This window comes from Cherax quadricarinatus, chromosome 62 (assembly GCF_038502225.1).
Source record: "Cherax quadricarinatus isolate ZL_2023a chromosome 62, ASM3850222v1, whole genome shotgun sequence".
NCBI classification, from domain to species: domain Eukaryota; kingdom Metazoa; phylum Arthropoda; class Malacostraca; order Decapoda; family Parastacidae; genus Cherax; species Cherax quadricarinatus.
Window position 1 is genome coordinate 897101 of NC_091353.1, and position 18945 is coordinate 916045.

The following is an 18945-nucleotide window of genomic DNA, read 5'->3' on the forward strand; positions in this document are numbered from 1 at the left end:
GTGTGGGTGCAGTGTGTGTGTAGAGTGGGTGGAGTGTGTGGGTGAAGTGTGTGGGTGGAGTGTATGGGTGGAGTGTGTGGGTGGAGTGTGTAGGTGGAGTGTGGGTGGAGTGTGTGTGGGTGGAGTGTGTGTGTAGAGTGGGTGGAGTGGGTGGGTGAAGTGTGTGGGTGGAGTGTGTGGGTGGAGTGTGTGTGGGTGGAGTGTGTGTGTAGAGTGGGTGGGTGAAGTGTGTGGGTGGAGTGTGTTGGTGGAGTGTGTGGGTGGAGTGTGGGTGGAGTGTGGGTGGAGTGTGCGGGTGAAGTGTGTGGGTGGAGTGTGTGGGTGGAGTATGTGGGAGGAGTGTAAGAGTGGAGTGTGTGGGTGTAGTGTGTGGGTGTAGTCTGTGGGTGTAGTGTGTGGGTGTAGTGTGTGGGTGTAGTGTGTGTGTAGAGTGGGTGGAGTATGTGGGAGGAGTGTAAGAGTGGAGTGTGTGGGTGTAGTGTGTGGGTGTAGTGTGGGTGTAGTGTGGGTGTAGTGTGGGTGTAGTGTGGGTGGAGTGAGGGTGTAGTGTGGGTGGAGGAGATAATTACAGTAAACACAACAGTCACAATACAGTGACTGCAACATTACACAAATAACTCACGTATGTGAAACAAACTTAGGACGACGTTACAGTCCCATTTAACCAGCAAAATCTTGTAAATGTGTGGTGATGGAAGTGGTTGTGAGGTAAGCTTGATCAAAATGATTTGGGATAGCGTGTGGCATGGAGTTAGAGGGAGGTATATGTGTACTAGAGTAACATAGGTGAGTTGGAGTGGCTTGTGAGGGTTGGGATGCATCTCTGGGCCTGGTAGCTTAGTTTGATTTTCCCTCTGTTCGGTGTTTCGTGTAATTCTACAGCCAGTCATCTACCAGAGTGTGTGCGTGCATATATCAGGGTGCTAGTACCTACCTTGTATTGCTTATTTCTGGAACTCTGACTGATGTTTTTGCTATTTTCGCCGCTGTTGCTCTCTCCAACACCATCAACGTTACTTCTGCCGCCTCGTAGCCCTTCAGGAGGAGGAGAGCTGTGAGTGGCAGCCTCTGGTGCCAACTTCGAATTAGTTGTTTCACTACCTCTGCTTCCGACGCTCTGTTTGTCGGCACTACCGTAAGAAGGAACCTTGTCCACTGCAAGAGTGACATCGCCTGCTGCACCAGGAACATCATCCAAGGCTGAAGCAGTTGTATCTCCTGGTCCTTGATCGTTGCCAGTCTTGTGCTCTGAGTAGCTCCTCCTGTCCGAGAAAATATACTCTTTAATAATTAAATATTTATTAGTATTCCTGTTTTAAAACGTTGCAAGTACTTAAAAATGAAATGACCGCCCTCTGTGGTATATTTTACGAACTAATTTTATCAAGGTGGCCCGTAGCCTGGTGGCAAAAGCTCTCGCTTCACACGGTGAGAGTTCGGGTTCGATTCCCGGCGAGGGTTCAAAGATTGGGCGGTTGTCTATGCTCACCCATCAGTAAAATGGGTACCTGGGTGTTAGTCGACTGATGTGGGTCACATCCTGGGACCAAACTGACCTAATTTGCCCGAAACGCTCAGCATAACAAGCGGTTTTCTATATATGTAGTATGTCATTGATGTCAGCTATGGTCTGTATACCTTGTACATGTACTGGTAGTAATGAAGATATTACCAGTATCATTATCCATATTATTACATTGTTGTCAATTTATTGATCGACCACTACAATTGCATTCTGCAATAAATTCTTTCTAAGGTCACTAGCACGTTAAGAGACCATACAATAAGTGTCAGGGGCCCGAGACTGTTCAACTGCCTCCCAGCATACATAAGGGGGATTACCAACAGACCCCTGGCAGTCTTCAGGCTGGCACTGGACAAGCACCTTAAGTCGGTTCCTGATCAGCCGGGCTGTGGCTCGTACGTTGGTTTGCGTGCAGCCAGCAGCAACAGCCTGGTTGATCAGGCTCTGATCCACCAGGAGGCCTGGTCACAGACCGGGCCGCGGGGGCGTTGACCCCCGGAACTCTCTCCAGGTAACATCCAGGTAAGGTCAGTGACAGGGAAATTTTCAAACCATTGATATATAAAGTAACAGAATTTACCCTACAAACTACGAAGACATGACTGACCTCCATAAACCCCATAAATTTTCAGTGTTACGGTAAAATAAACTCAAATGCAGGATAACGAGAAGTTGCAAGGTGTGGCAGGTATTTAGACGCACCGAACTCATCTATATCTATCTATATTAAACGAAATTGCAAAGCCATTTTTTACAATTTTTCGGTAATTCTGTTTTAACATTAACCAGGAAGAGAAGCAGCATCAGTCGAGAGAGAGAGAGACAGACAGACAGACAGACAGCCAGACAGATTGGAAGAAAGAGAGAGAGCATCAAAGGTAACGAGAGAAAGAGAAGCAGCAACAGCAATGATAAATCACATAATGTATCAATCAATCTTTATAATCCTCACTAAATGGGCCATCAAACTCATTAGTATTAAAGAAAGTAGTCATAACGTTGGCCACATAACCTACATCTATCTTCATCATTATCAGTGTACAAGCCAAGGTCCCAGAAGTCCTTGTTAACCAAGCCTTACACCCCTATTACCACATCTCTGTTTACATTTCCGGTTGATCTGTAAATCTTCCCATGTACGTTCTTGTCATACGTAAGGTTCTAACAATACCTTTATGACATTCAGATGTGTTATTTACTTCGTCCTATAAGATTTTAAGTGCTTGACACAGACGCATCGGAGATTAACTCAACGGTAACAGTCACCAGAGACAGCAACAGGAATAACAGATGACAAATATAGGAGCAGTAACAGTCACAAAATAGAAGCAGCAACAAAAGTCACATGGGAAGAACAATAATAGTCATAACTGAAAACAAGAACAGTAACAGAAAAGAACAATAACGTCAGTTACAAGAAATAAGCAGCGACAATAGTCGTAAGGGAGAACAGCAACAAGAGTTACAGAAGAATTATAGTCACAAGAGAGAGCTGCAATAACAGTCACCAGAGAGAATAGAAACAGTCAAAAGAGAAAATAACAACAGTCACAAGAGAGAGGAATAACAACAGTCACAAGAGAGAGAAAGAGAGCAATAACAACAGTCACAAGAGAGAGAGAGAGAGAGAGAGAGAGAGAGAGAGAGAGAGAGAGAGAGCACTTCGCCGTATCTCACATCTGCTTGACAGTAGGGGTTGTAGGATTCTGTACGAGGCACAAGTACGCTCACACCTTAAGTATGCTCCACTTTCTTGGTTTGCCTTCCCCTTCCCCCTCTCATCTGCGACTGCTTGACAGAGTAGAGAACAGAGCAAGACGTCTCATCTCTCACCTGGACCAATCCTGGATAGATCTGTCATTTCAGCAGAGCCTTCAACACAGGAGGGATGTGGGTGGCCTTACTGTCATGTACAAGGCCAATATTGTCAAAGTACCACACTTGGATCCACTTCGAGGACAGCGTGAAGCAAGCGTCTATACCACAAGACGAGCAGCCAGCAGCAACTTCACTCTGGCTGTACCCTTCTCCAGAACATCACTCCATCTGAGATCATATATACCCAGGATGACTCGAGTATGGAACACATTCGTACAGCATAATGATGTCAACGAGATAAAGTCAGTTGATCAAATGAAAATGCTGGCCCAAAGATGGCTCCAACTTCATCCTGTTCCCTACTTGTATGTCTCATAACAATAAAAATGCTTTCAAATGAGCTGATGTAGGTAACAGCTCTTAGCTTGCCAATAAAGTTAGGAATCCTTAACCTGTAAATAACTTGTTAATAAAGCTAGGGATCCTTAACCCTGTGTAAAAAAAAGCAATAACAGTTAAAAGAGAAAGCAACAACAGTAGCTACAAGAGAGAGAGAGAGAGAGAGAGAGAGAGAGAGAGAGAGAGAGAGAGAGAGAGAGAGAGAGAGAGAGAGAGAGAGAAAGAGGAGAGAGAGAGAGCAATAACAATAATTACAAGATAGAGCATCAACAACAGTCATAAGAGAGAGCATCAACAGTCATAAGAGAGAGCATCAACAACACTCATGAGAGAGAGAGAGAGAGAGAGAGAGAGAAACAACAACAATAGTCACAAGAGAGAGCGGCAATAACAGTCACAAGAGAGAGCAGGAACAACAGTCACTAGTCAGAATAGCAACAACAGTCACAAGACAAAGTAGGAACAACAGTCACTAGACAGAGCAGCAACAACAACAGTCACAATAGAGAGCACCAAAAACAGCCACTAGACAGAGGGGACCCTGGCAACCCTCTGGGAATTTATTGAATGACCATCAACACAAGTGTGTGTCGCTGAACGCTTTTCGGACAAATTCTCAGTAATTGGATTTTGTGAAGAGTGTTAGTGGAAGGCAGCGCCTTGGCACTCTGATGTTACCATCACTCCCCTCACCTGTCTTGTTCACCTGGGTCACAAGTGAAGTGAAAAATTTGCGTCACCTGTTTCCTTCCCTCACCTGTCTTGTTCACCATGGTCAGAAGTGAGGGAATTCTAGGGTCTCTCATCACCCACACTCACGTCTTGTTTTCCTGTCTCATTAGAGAGGGGAATGTGTGTATCATTTATCACCTCATTCCACCTGTTTTATCTACCTGAGTCAGCTTAGGTTAGCAGTAACTGGAATCTTTACATCACCTGTCACTTCTCACCTGTCTTGTGCACCTCTCTCAGTAGTGAAAAAATCCTTTAGAGAGGAACTTTGAAAGTTTTCCCCGTGAGCAGACTTGTTCAGTCAATACACAGATATATACATCAAATAACTATATTCAAGCGTAAACATTGAATGATCAAGTCATTGAGGTCAATGTGAGGGATGAATTGCGAGAAAAAATCACTGCAAGAGGCCCACCGGCCTCTCCGATGACATTTTCTAGAAGTTATGCTAAACGTTCAGCTTAACTAAGAGCTCCTTGATTTTGCTGCACTCTTTTCTGTTTTGGTTAGCGCAACGTCAAGGCATCTGTGTCGTGTTTTGTCCATTTCTTTTACGACCAGCTGGGCGTGCCTCCTACCAGGTTATCAAGTGGACAGTCTGGTCCCTATATATCACCCAGCCATTGTTCATGTGTCTTGCAGGGACGCTGATCTGTAGTCTACCGGAGTTCTCTCTCACTTATTTCTTATCATAACCGCCATATGTCATATGTTGTGCAAGACAGGTATACACCAGATGTTGCACAAGTGTCTTAACTTTCATCATATGTCATGTGGTTGATGGTACTGGATGTGACAGTTCCAATATTTACATTGCTCTTGGATACGGTTGGTGTAACATATCCTGCTATGTTGCCTTTAAGAAGACTAGTTGTTTCTAGTTTCGGTGAAGTGAAGATGTGTAGTGGAGGATCACTGCAGTCCCGGATGATGATTGCAAGAAGTTTTAGCTTCTCGAAGTTGTCTTTTGGAATGTCGTTTTCTTTCTCTAGATATTCAGGGATTGAGATTCAGAAGGTATGGAAGAATTTACCAATTCATGCACCTCGTATGAGGCTTCGGTCATTGTGTGAGTAGTATCATGAGTTTTTTGTTTGTATAGTTCGGTATATTTTGAACTGGAGGTGTCTGTCTTGTACCTTGAGGTAAGGAAGGTTATCATTAACCATCTCTTCTAGTTGTAAATTTAATAATATTCAGCCTGTTCTTGATTTTATTTGGAGGCAATGAACAAACTGTTGTTCACAATGAGAAGCCATGTGACCGTTTTGGGAATGATGATGTAAATCTATTGGCCTCCAGAGATTCCAAACATATGTTTACCGGAACGGCGCCAGTTGGTAGGCTGCAGCTTTTGAAAAGGTATAGTTGTATAGTACCTGCAACAGGGCGCAATTTCTACGACGTTACTGTGAAGAAAGGGTAGCACTCACGTCCACTCCCGCTTAATAGGCAAGTTCAGATAAGTCCCCACTACCTCGCATTTACCTACATGAACCTGCTGCTACCTTATCTGCCAACGGCAAGTGCTGCCACCTAATCCGCTGACACTAAAGAAGCTATTCACATCACACACACTATGGGACTACAGCTCCGGAGCCGCCTTGACAGGAGGCCCGAGCATATTAGATCCAAAGTAGCAAGAGCCAGCGAACTACAAAAAACATACATTAGACATTAAACTTATCAACCTTTGTACCCATAGCAAAGGGATCCCTATCTAACATTGAAACCGAAGCCCCAATTCTAGAGGTATTAACAAACATCAGCGAGATATCGACGTGATCACCATTAACTACCAGTACAGTGACTCCCTCCAATTTTCAGGAAGGTTTCGTCCAGGACATTATAGCAGTCTCGCTTCCATAACCCACTTAATTATCACGCCCACAACGCTACTAATGAGATGTCAAAAATTTGGGACTCGACACCAGCATCAGGGTCACCATGGCGAATATAAAGGGTGTGGTGCTCATCATGGACTTCACCACATATGAAGTCAAGATGCTTTAGCTCGTGATTGACGTCAACACCTATGAACAATCACCCGATTTTTTTATCTCCAGTGAGCGAAATTTTAATAAGAGAATAAGGTAAAAAGTTGCGCCATCTTGTTCCTCATAACTCCAACCAGTTATCATGCACGGATTACCCAAGACACATAAACCACTAGTGGTCATGAAATATTTTACTCCCGGCATTAGCAGTACACCTCATGCCCAAGAAAGTATTTTGCCAGAGCACCTCGGATCTGTCAACAATTTACGTCTTGATAACGCCGATTATTTACTCAATAAGATAAAGGGTTTCCACATGAAAAACGAAATTAATCAGCCTAGATATGACTTCCCTCATCAGCAGAGAGTGACACTACCAAGCCATTGAATTATTACATCGTAAACATGGGCCAGATCTGACCCTGTGTGTATCATGCTAAGATTTCTGGAAAATAATTAATCTGCTTTTCTTTAGGCATTTCCTCTTTCAGAAAGAAATTCAGCGTGGCCATGATCTCAACAGTTAGCGCCTGTCTAGCGAATCTGCACAAGGAATTACTGGAGCGGAAAGATTCATTAACATACATATATATATATATATATATATATATATATATATATATATATATATATATATATATATATATATATATATATATATATATATATATATTATATATATATATATGTATATATATATATGTATGTATGCATGTATATATATATATATATACATATATATATATACATATATATACATACATATATATATATATATACATATATATATATACATATATATATACATATATATATATATACATATATATATATACATACATATATATATATATATACATATACATATATATATATACATACATATATATATATATATATATATATATATATATATATATATATATATATAATAGGGAGGTACCACCTCTAGAACTGTCCTGGGGAGCCTCATCCTCAGAGAAAAGAATAAACTTGCTTCAGGGAGAAGTCAAGGTTCTCCCTGAAACTGTTTGAAAACTTTCTCCTTCAACCCTGTATATTTTATATATATATTGTTTAAAGACAAAATACATTGACAAAATACTTTGACAAAAATAGAATGGAGAGTAAAACAACATAGATAACAACTCGGAGCTACATCTCGAATAATTCTTCCAACTCCCAGGCGTTGGGCAGCGTGACCAGAATGCTGCAGGCATTTCCCCTCTGGATCGCAACACAGAGTCTCAAAGAGGAAGCTGGTCGTCCTGTGGTCTTTGGATTCTATGATGAGTTTTTCACCCAGCTCTTTGAGGAACTTTAGAACATACTTGCCCCATGCTCCAAGTGTCTCCGACCCTATTGGGATGAATTTACAGCTAGGGGTAAGGTCTTCATATCTGCAGGTCTTCTGGGTCGCCCTGTGGCTGGCAGCTCCACCCCCTTCAGCTACGGAGTATGGCAAGTAGGTGTCTGCCAATGTTGTGGCACAGATGTAGTCCCAGGCAATCTGCTTTCCATCCTTCCAGGGTATCATAGTGGCTCCATCAGGACGCTTTTGGTTTGGGGTTCCCATTGGGCTGGGCAACAGGCTGTGGCGAGGCTTCTCTTCATGATGTCGTTGACCTCCTCATATCTGACATATTTCCCTTCTGATGTGTGACACACGAGACCATGAAGTCCGAATTCATCAGTCGTCGCCCTGCCGCAAATACATCTATGTACGGTGAGGATGGGGGCGGCTAGGCGAAGAGCAACACCAAACCGAATGGCCTGTGGGTCGAGTCGAGTGCCCAGGGATGAATTGGGAACAGCTAGAAGGAAATCTCCTGAGTGTGGTGCCTTCACCGCTAGGAGACGAGCTTTGTACTTTCCTGAAGCGTTGGTGAGCATTGTGTTGGCGATTTTTTCATGATCGGTTCGTCCCAGTGGGACTGTTAGTGCTCTCTGGGAGGAGTTAGTATACTATAGGAGTCTGCAAGGGTGTCTCATCGAATGGCTGCTTCAGTGAACCTTGGGGTCTTGAGCTCCTGCTGCGTCTCTCAAGCGTTCGGAGAAAATCTTCTTGACTAATCCACTGGAAGCCAAACACAAAGACAGAAATGCAGGTAAAGCAACATGTGTTGCTTTACAACGCATGTTGCAAAGTAATAGTTTATGGTACGTCAGCGCTCCTTTAACTGATTTCAAACTGGGCTTTGCAAATTTTCAATGATTTTACGGTGAAGATGATGAGAGTAGGCATATTTGTTGTGGGTAGAGTGGGGAAGTGAGGAGGAGCGGTAGGATACATAAATGCAAACAACTGGCAGACACTAACACTGAGCTGAGCAGTAGGCTAGGCTGGACGCCTTGACACATAGTGTCTCTATACTCCTGTATCACTTGGAATTTCCAGCAGTCACTTAGAATACAGCACACTGACAGTATCATACTGTTGTTGCAGACGAAAATGAAGTAGCTGAATGTTATAGTTGCTTGCAGGAACTTGCTGGTAATATGGAGCAGGAAGAGCATGCGAGTGGCGTCTCTTTTAAACACAAAAATGACTACCATAACAAGAATTCGAAGAATTCTACCCATCGCTAACAACAGCGAAGGCGCACCGCAGGAGGCACAGAGGCAGGGAAGCTGAACAGGTGCCACAACACTCACACAGACGCCTTACCTTACATTCTTCCATCGCTCAAAGTTACAACTCCAGGAATTCAGACTCCATAACACACCTTCCAACATTTTGTTGCAGGTAAAGTGGGGAAGTATGGAGGACTGGAAGGAGAGACGTAGTTGCTCTGATTGAGGTTCAATATGTAGCAATATTTTCGTTTGCCAAACCCGAGATCCCTCTTGTACTGGATCCAACATTCAACTGAACTACTTAATTAAACACAGAGATGTGGACCAATACGAATATAAAGGTGACACAAGGTACACACCTTCTGCCAACCCATGTGCTGGTTGTTGCATTTCTAACACACGGCCTAGAGATAATTATGTCATTATTGACACAGTAAGTAGATAGGTTGAATGTGATCTCAGGAGGCAGGTATCTCAGTGAACTGCCAGAAGGCAGAAGTAGTGCGTACCAGCAATAACAACTTGAATCTACATTTCCATTCGTACTCAAGTCGTACTTAAACCTTTTTTCCGGAATATGGGCAGTTGTTGCTTGAACTTCAGTGTTTACTGTCCCATGACGTAGGTATTATTATTATTATTATTATTATTATTATTATTATTATTATTATTATTATTATTATTATTATTAATTATATTTTTATAATAATTATAATTATTATTTTGTTATTATAATCTGGTAGGAAGCTGTAAAGTCTAAAAGGTCATACGACGCATGGAAAACAGAGGAAGGGTTTGTTTCCTTGGATCAAAAGCCCTTTATCGGCAGCAAGTCACTTTCCAAGAAGGAGATATATCTCTCACCTCCACCAGGCGACCTCCACCAGATGACCTCCACCAGACGACCTCCACCAGGCGACCTCCACCAGATGACCTCCACCAGACGACCTCCACCAGGCGACCTCCACCAGACGACCTCCACCAGACGACCTCCACCAGACGACCTCCAAACTTGGAGACATATTTCATCCAGCATCCCACAGTCTCTCAGGGCAAAGACGCTTTTATTGCTTTTCATTCAAGTGTGCGAGCATAACGACCCCAGATCCACTCTAACTTTGCACATACGTATTCATCGCAGGAACTAGGAATCACAGTTATATCATTGGCAACTTTTTGTATTTAGCAAAAGTTGTATTAAGTTTTTCTTGCTGACTGAACCAGAAGTCTCGCTCATCTCCCCCAGTAATTATTATCAAGGACGGAGTCAGAGGAGTGTGGGGGTCTGTGTGAGGGATCTGTGTGTGGGAGTGAGTAGGGGAGTGTGAGGGAAGTGTATGTGTGGGGGAAATGTGTGGGGAAGGTGTGGAGGAGTGTGTAGAGCGGATTGTGTGGAGTGTGGGATGGAGTGTGTTGGAGAGTGTGGGGGAGTGTGTGTGTGTGTGGTAGTGTTTGTGGGATTGTCTGGGTGACTATGTGGAGGGGAGTATGTGAGTGTGTAGCAGTGTTTGGAAGTGTGTAGGGGAGTGTATGGAAGGGTTTGTGTAGAAGTTTATGAAGGAAAGTGTGGCAGTGTGTGGGTGTGTGTTTTTGTATGGGAACAGTTGGCTACCATTTTGTACTAGACACGGCCTGTTTTATATGCGAGCGTGCGTGCGTGCGTGCGTGCGTGCGTGCGAGTGTGTGTGGGGGGCGAAGTGTGTGGGAGAGTATGTGTACACATCTAATTGTGGTTGCAGGGGTCGGGTTATAGCTCCTGGCCTCGCCTCTACACTGGTCGCTACAAGGTTTTCTCTCTCTACCTGCTCCATGTGTTTTATTATACCTCATCTTAAAACTATGTATGGATCTTGCTTTCACTATGTCACTTTCCAGACTATTCCACTTCCTGACTACTCTATGGATGAAGAAATACTTCCTAACATCCCTCTGATTCATCTGAGTCTTCAATTTTCAATTGTGACCCATTGTTGCTGTGACCCATCTCTGGAACATCTTCTCTTTGTCCACCTTGTTAATTTCTTTCAGTATTTTATATGTTGCTATCATGTCCCCTCCTCATCCCTCCTGTCCTCCAGTGTCGTCAGGCTGATTTCCCTTAACCTTTCTTTGTAGGACATTCCCCTTAGCTCCGGGACTAGTCTTGTTCCAACCCTTTGAACTTTATCTAATTTCTTGACGTGCTTAACAGGTGTAGACTCCAAACTGGTGCTACATCCTGCAATATGGGCCTGACGTACAAGGTGTACATAGTCTTGAACGATTCCTTACTGAGGTATCGGAACGCTATAACTGCTGCAGCAGTTATCTGGATGATGTGCACCTCAGGAGATGTGCTCGATATTACACTCACCCCAAGATCCTTTTCCTTGAATGAGGTTGGCAGTCTTTGGCCTCCTAGTCTGTACTCTGTCTGCGGTCTTCTTTGCCCTTCCGCGATATTCATGGCTTTGCATTTGGTGGGGTTAAATTCCAGGAGCCAGTTTCTGAACCAAGCTTGCAGCTTGTCCAGATCTCTTTATAGTCCTGCCTGATCATTATGCGACTTAATTCTCCTTGTTAACTTCACATCATCTGCAAACAGGGACACTTCTGAGCCTATCACTTCCGTTATGTCATTCACATATACCAAAAACAGCACAGGTCCTAGGACTGACCCCTGTGGAACGCCGCTCGTCAGAGACGCCCACTCTGACACCTCGTCACGTACCCTGACTCGTTGTTGCCTCCCTGTCAGATATTCTCTGACCCAATACAGTGCCCTTCCTGTTATGCGTCCCTGTGTGTGGAGGAGTGTGTGGGGGGGGGAATGTTTGGTGGAGTGTGTGTGGAGGAGTGTGTGGGAAGTGTGTGTGAGAGTGTGTGTGGGGGAAGTGTGTTTCAGAGTGTGTGGGGAAGTGTGTGGGAGAGTGTGTGGGGGGAATGTGTGGGGAAATGTGCGGATTACTGTGTGGGGGAGTGTGTTTGGAAGTGTGTGGGAGTGTATGGGGGGGAGAGAGTGTGGGTGAGGGATGGAATTGTATTGGGAATATGTTGGGGATTGTGTGGAGGAGAATGTGGGAGGAGTGTGGGGAAGATGTGGAGAGTGTGTGGAGGAATGTCTGGGAAAATGTGTGGGGGAGTTTGTAGGGGAGTGTGTGGGGGAGTGTATGGGTAAGTGTGTGGGGGAGTTTGTGTGGGAGAGTGTGCGTGGAGGAGTGTGTGGAGGAGTGAGTGGGGGAGTGTATGGAGTAGTGTGTTGATGAGTGTGTGGGAGAGTGTGTGGGGAGTGTGTGTAGTAGTGTGTTGTGTGAGAGTGTAGAGGTGTATGTGGGGGAGTGTGTTGGGAAATGTGTGGGGGAGTGTATGGGGGAGTGTGTGGTGGAGTGTGTGGAGGAATGTGTGGAAAAGAGTGTAAAGGAGTGTGTGGGGAGTGTGAGGGGAGTGTCTGGGGGAGTGTCTGAGGGAGTGTGTGGGGAAGTGTGCGGAGGAGTGTTGGAAAAGTCTGTGGGGGAAGTGTGTCGGAGAGTGTGTGGAGGAGTGTGTGAGGAGAGTGTGTGTGATGAGTGTGTGGAGGAGTGAGTTGAAGAGTGTGTGTCGGAGTGTGTGAAGGGAGTGTGTGGGAACATGGATATAGGAGTATGTGAAGTAGCGTGTTGAGAAAGCTGGTAATGTGTCTGGGGATGTGTCTGGTAACGTGTCTGAGGATGTGTCTGGTAACGTGTCTGGGGATGTGTCTGGTAACGTGTCTGGGGATGTGTCTGGTAATGTGTCTGGGGATGTGTCTGGTAACGTGTCTGGGGATGTATCTGGTAACGTATCTGGGGATGTGTCTGGTTACGAGTCTGGGTATGACTCTGGGGATGAGTCTGGAGACGAGGCTGGGGATGAGTCTGGGGATGAGTCTAGAAGGTCGAGTCTGAGGACAGGGGGGGGGGTGTGAAGAATGTAAAGTAGAAAGCTGAAGAGTTTGCTAACTATTCTGTGGTTGCAAGAGTCAAGTTAAAGCTCCTGGTACTTCCTTTATGTTGGGCGGTACTGAGGCGCTCACTTCCTCTAACTTGGTAAGCACTATCAAACCAGTTCTTAAAATTATGTACGAGTATGGATCCTGTTCCTACAAGTTCCTTATCTAAGTCTATTCACTTCCTGACACACTAATGCTAAAGAAGTACTTCCTAGCACACATGTACTTCCAGCTGTGCCCTAGTGACCTGGCTCTGTCTCGCAGTCTTACCTCGTCTGTCCATCCTGTCAGTCCTCTCAACATTTTCGACTTCATTACCACTTTCGCTTCTGGTTATTTTCTCTAATGTTATCAGGTTTAGCTACTTCAGCTTCTCCTGATAGATCATTAGCTCTACGACTATTCTTGTTGCAAATCTTTGCACTTTTTCCAACTTTTTTCATGATTTATTAGAAGTGGGTTGCATTATGTTGCATTCTCTAAGAGTATCGTGAATGACGTTTTATTAAAGGTTCTTGAAGGATAACTTTAAATTTGCTAATCCCGTATGATTTGGCAGCTGTTTGGTAAATGTGCGCTGAGTTAATGTGCTTAAAACTTTGCTGACATCAGGGTCCTGCTCTTTCAGAGAAGTCTGCAGCCATTGTTCCCAGAACCTGTACTCTATTTCCAGTTATTTTTGCCATATCGCAACTCTATTAGCATTAGCAAAGCTTCTAAACGTCGTCGGAGTCTACCTGACCTCATCTCAAATATGCCATTAATCAGGTCACTATGTATCACTCATAACTCACTCTTCCCGTACATATACTGTTATTTTAATCTCTGTTCTGATGTGATAAATGGTTTGAAAATCGACAAGTTACATAAGTGTCTCAATCTTCAATTTCTGTTCTGTTCTGTTGTAGATTCGCCGGTGTAATCGTCCGGCCCGGGCCTTTTCCAAGAGGTGGGCTGGCCTTGTTTCCCTGTTGAGGGAGTGTGTCAGACCAATGTCTGCCATGGGAGGGGGTACAAATACTTTCTCATCTTCTGGTACTAGCTGTTCCCAGGCCTCGCCCCATTCCCCACCTGCACGGGTCTTGGAGGGAGAGACTAGGCACCTTGGGCTGTCGCAAACTCCGCCCACACTGGGCTCGAAGGGTGTGGCAGCTGCATAGTAGCAGATGATGTCAGGAGGTACAAAGACAGCAAGCACTACAGAATCCTTTTGGAGTCACACCCCAGCTTTGGGTAATAAGCCTGAGCGCTGAGGAAAGGTCACGAATGCCTCTTGCTGTGTGTGTTGCTACTGCTCCTACTACACTTGTCCATTGCACTCCTCTCTTAACCTCTATGTCGTAGAAGTGATTATGGTCCCAAGACCGAAACGTTTTGTAATAAATATGTCCTAGCATCTGCTCATCTGTGTTTTTAAAGCATTAGGTGATAAATAAAGTGGAGGATGAAAATTGTGATTAATAATGAAAGTGGTGTATGAAGACAGTAGTGTATGAAGACAGTGGTGTATGAAGACTGGTGTATGAAGACAGTGGTGTATGAAGACAGTGGTGTATGAAGACAGTGGTGTATGAAGACTGGTGTATGAAGACAGTGGTGTATGAAGACAGTGGTGTATGAAGACAGTGGTGTATGAAGACAGTGGTGTATGAAGACAGTGGTGTATGAAGACAGTGGTGTATGAAGACAGTGGTGTATGAAGACTGGTGTATGAAGACAGTGGTGTATGAAGATAGTGGTGTATGAAGACTGGTGTATGAAGACAGTGGTGTATGAAGACAGTGGTGTATGAAGACAGTGGTGTATGAAGACAGTGGTGTATGAAGACAGTCATGTATGAAGACTGGTGTATGAAGACAGTGGTGTATGAAGACAGTGGTGTATGAAGACAGTGGTGTATGAAGACAGTGGTGTATGAAGACAGTGGTGTATGAAGACAGTGGTGTATGAAGACAGTGGTGTATGAAGACAGTGGTGTATGAAGACAGTGGTGTATGATGACAGTGGTGTATGAAGACAGTGGTGTATGAAGACAGTGGTGTATGAAGACTGGTGTATGAAGACAGTGGTGTATGAAGACAGTGGTGTATGAAGACAGTGGTGTATGAAGACTGGTGTATGAAGACAGTGGTGTATGAAGAGAGTGGTGTATGAAGACAGTGGTGTATGAAGACAGTGGTGTATGAAGACAGTGGTGTGTGAAGACAGTGGTGTATGAAGACAGTGGTGTATGAAGACTGGTGTATGAAGACTGGTGTATGAAGACAGTGGTGTATGAAGAGAGTGGTTTATGAAGACTGGTGTATGAAGACAGTGGTGTATGAAGACAGTGGTGTATGAAGACAGTGGTGTATGATGACAGTGGTGTATGAAGACAGTGGTGTATGAAGACAGTGGTGTATGAAGACTGGTGTATGAAGACAGTGGTGTATGAAGACAGTGGTGTATGAAGACAGTGGTGTATGAAGACTGGTGTATGAAGACAGTGGTGTATGAAGACAGTGGTGTATGAAGACAGTGGTGTATGAAGACAGTGGTGTATGAAGACAGTGGTGTATGAAGACAGTGGTGTATGAAGACAGTGGTGTATGAAGACTGGTGTATGAAGACTGGTGTATGAAGACAGTGGTGTATGAAGATAGTGGTGTATGAAGACTGGTGTATGAAGACAGTGGTGTATGAAGACAGTGGTGTATGAAGACAGTGGTGTATGAAGACAGTGGTGTATGAAGACAGTCGTGTATGAAGACTGGTGTATGAAGACAGTGGTGTATGAAGACAGTGGTGTATGAAGACAGTGGTGTATGAAGACAGTGGTGTATGAAGACAGTGGTGTATGAAGACAGTGGTGTATGAAGACTGGTGTATGAAGACAGTGGTGTATGAAGACAGTGGTGTATGAAGACAGTGGTGTATGAAGACTGGTGTATGAAGACAGTGGTGTATGAAGACTGATGTATGAAGACAGTGGTGTATGAAGACAGTGGTGTATGAAGACAGTGGTGTATGAAGACAGTGGTGTATGAAGACAGTGGTGTATGAAGACAGTGGTGTATGAAGACAGTGGTGTATGAAGACAGTGGTGTATGAAGACAGTGGTGTATGATGACAGTGGTGTATGAAGACAGTGGTGTATGAAGACAGTGGTGTATGAAGACAGTGGTGTATGAAGACAGTGGTGTATGAAGACAGTGGTGTATGAAGACAGTGGTGTATGAAAACAGTGGTGTATGAAGAATGGTGTATGAAGACAGTGGTGTATGAAGACAGTGGTGTATGAAGACAGTGGTGTATGAAGACTGGTGTATGAAGACAGTGGTGTATGAAGACAGTGGTGTATGAAGACAGTGGTGTATGAAGACTGGTGTATGAAGACAGTGGTGTATGAAGACTGGTGTATGAAGACAGTGGTGTATGAAGACAGTGGTGTATGAAGACTGGTGTATGAAGACAGTGGTGAATGAAGACAGTGGTGTATGAAGACAGTGGTGTATGAAGACAGTGGTGTATGAAGACAGTGGTGTAGTGGTGTATGAAGACAGTGGTGTATGAAGACAGTGGTGTATGAAGACAGTGGTGTATGAAGACAGTGGTATGTATGAAGACAGTGGTGTATGAAGACAGTGGTGTACGAAGACAGTGGTGTATGAAGGCAGTGGTGTATGAAGACAGTGGTGTATGAAGACTGGTGTATGAAGACAGTGGTGTATGAAGACAGTGGTGTATGAAGACAGTGGTGTATGAAGACTGGTGTATGAAGACAGTGGTGTATGAAGACAGTGGTGTATGAAGACAGTCGTGTATGAAGACAGTGGTGTATGAAGACAGTGGTGTATGAAGACTGGTGTATGAAGACAGTGGTGTATGAAGACAGTGGTGTATGAAGACAGTGGTGTATGAAGACAGTGGTGTATGAAGACAGTGGTGAATGAAGACAGTGGTGTATGAAGACAGTGGTTTATGAAGACAGTGGTGTATGATGACAGTGGTGTATGAAGACAGTGGTGTATGAAGACAGTGGTGTATGAAGACAGTGGTGTATGAAGACAGTGGTGTATGAAGACAGTGGTGTATGAAGACAGTGGTGTATGAAGACAGTGGTGTATGAAGACAGTGGTGTATGAAGACAGTGGTGTATGAAGACAGTGGTGTATGAAGGCAGTGTCTCATCTAGTTGGTAGACAATGAAGGCAGTTCTAAATGCAGACAATAAAGGAGAAAGTAGTGATGAATAAAGATGATGTTGGATGAAGAAAGTGAAGGGTGAGAAAAGAGAAAATGGAAAGAGAAAGATGATAATTCCATTAACGATGCTGTCTCCACTAACAGGAAGGAAGCACAATGGCTGTGTGTCAGGGCCTTGCTAACTGACGCTCCCTCTCTCTCTCTCTCTCTCCTCTCTCTCTCTCTCTCTCTCTCCCTCTCTCTCTCTCTCTCTCTCTCTCTCAACACTTACTACAAAACTAAACTTTCGTCTTTTGTCTGTTTAATCTTGGAAAAATATTTTTCTTGTGAAATGAACTTGAATCGAGCTTAAAGGATAAACTTGTAACAGAATATTATAATACTTGAACATCCAAACACGTTTCTGTGAGCTCTATCAAGTGTACTTCACCATGACTCGAAGTATAAACAAGGCAACATTAATGAAGGAATTAAGGAAAACTAGTCAGCCGGCTTTGAGTTCTGGAAATGGGACAATACAGTGCCGCTTTGCAGGTGGGGTGAGAATGTTGAAGTTTGCAGGGCTATCCAAATTTTGATTTCAGCATACTTAAGCATGCGTGCCATTGAAGAATGAGGATAAACTGGTATCTTCAATTTTTAATCTCTCTTCCCTGAAGGGAGGTCTGTTAATTAACAATATAATATAGCAATACTGCAATAATTTAATAATACTGTTCCATACTAATACAATACAGTGTATTATAACATAACCTGTTGATTCACAGACCTGACAGGATTCGAACCCCTGACATGCTAGTCTTAAAACTATTAGGCCAGCTGTTAGAGAACTGGTCAGCTAGTTTTAGCACTAGTTTCCCAAAACTTCAAACGTTGCTAGTTCCTTGAAATGCTTACAATCGTGTTATGACTAACTAAAGAGTCGGTCTTGATGTTCACGGTTGACTCCTGGGCCATAAATTAAGTGTAAATTTAATGTAATGTATTAAGAAGTCAAGAACACCTTGGAAGTATTTACAATGAGATCACATTATTGACACTTAGCACAGACGTATAATTGTAATTAAAAACTCATCTATTTCATATGGATATAGAATGCTAATCACGTGTACAATTTTCCCTATACAGTGACTGATTGGAATGGCGAATTATTTTTATTAAAATAATATTTCTCACGGTTAACCATGATATATTTAAATATGAAGATTATCAACAGGCTAATTTTGGTATCTTCTAAAAACTCAATACCAGTTTAGTTGGTAATGAGACAAGACTTATACTTGAATATTTATTTTGAATTTGATGACACAAGACGTCTAAAGGTTTGTTGAAACTGCAGTGACTATGGCAGTAAAGCAATGGAAAAGAAATACAGACTGATAGCACTATCCCACATTATAAAATTCTTTGAAAGGGTTTTATGATGCGAAATCACCAGCCTGTACACCCAAGAGCTGCCCAACCCAGGGCAGCATGGGTTTACATCAGGTCGCTCGTGACTCTCACAACTACTGGATCACTATGACATGGTCTTGGATGCACTGGAGGACAAACAAAATACAGATGTAGTATACACGGACTTTGCGAAAGCCTACGGCAAGTGCGATTATGGTGTAATAACACATAAAAGAGTAATAAACAGAGTACGCCAGAGGCGGTTAAAGTGAAAAACCTCTGTTCTACAAGGTACTTACTCCCATCCTTTTCCCATCCTCATGTCTGACATAGATGTGAGACACAGCACCGTATCCTTCTTTGCTGAC

At 43.6% G+C, this 18945-nt stretch overlaps 1 protein-coding gene across 1 annotated transcript in view; it reads right to left on the reverse strand.

Moving 5' to 3' along the window:
- Window positions 1–886: 886 nt before the first annotated feature.
- The window catches only part of LOC138854523 (uncharacterized), a 194489-nt gene continuing 176430 nt past the window's right edge, over window positions 887–18945 (reverse strand). The window contains exon 4 of the mRNA XM_070098296.1: window positions 887–1262. Coding sequence (XP_069954397.1) covers window positions 887–1262 — 376 coding nt within the window. The remainder of the gene's footprint in view (window positions 1263–18945) is intronic.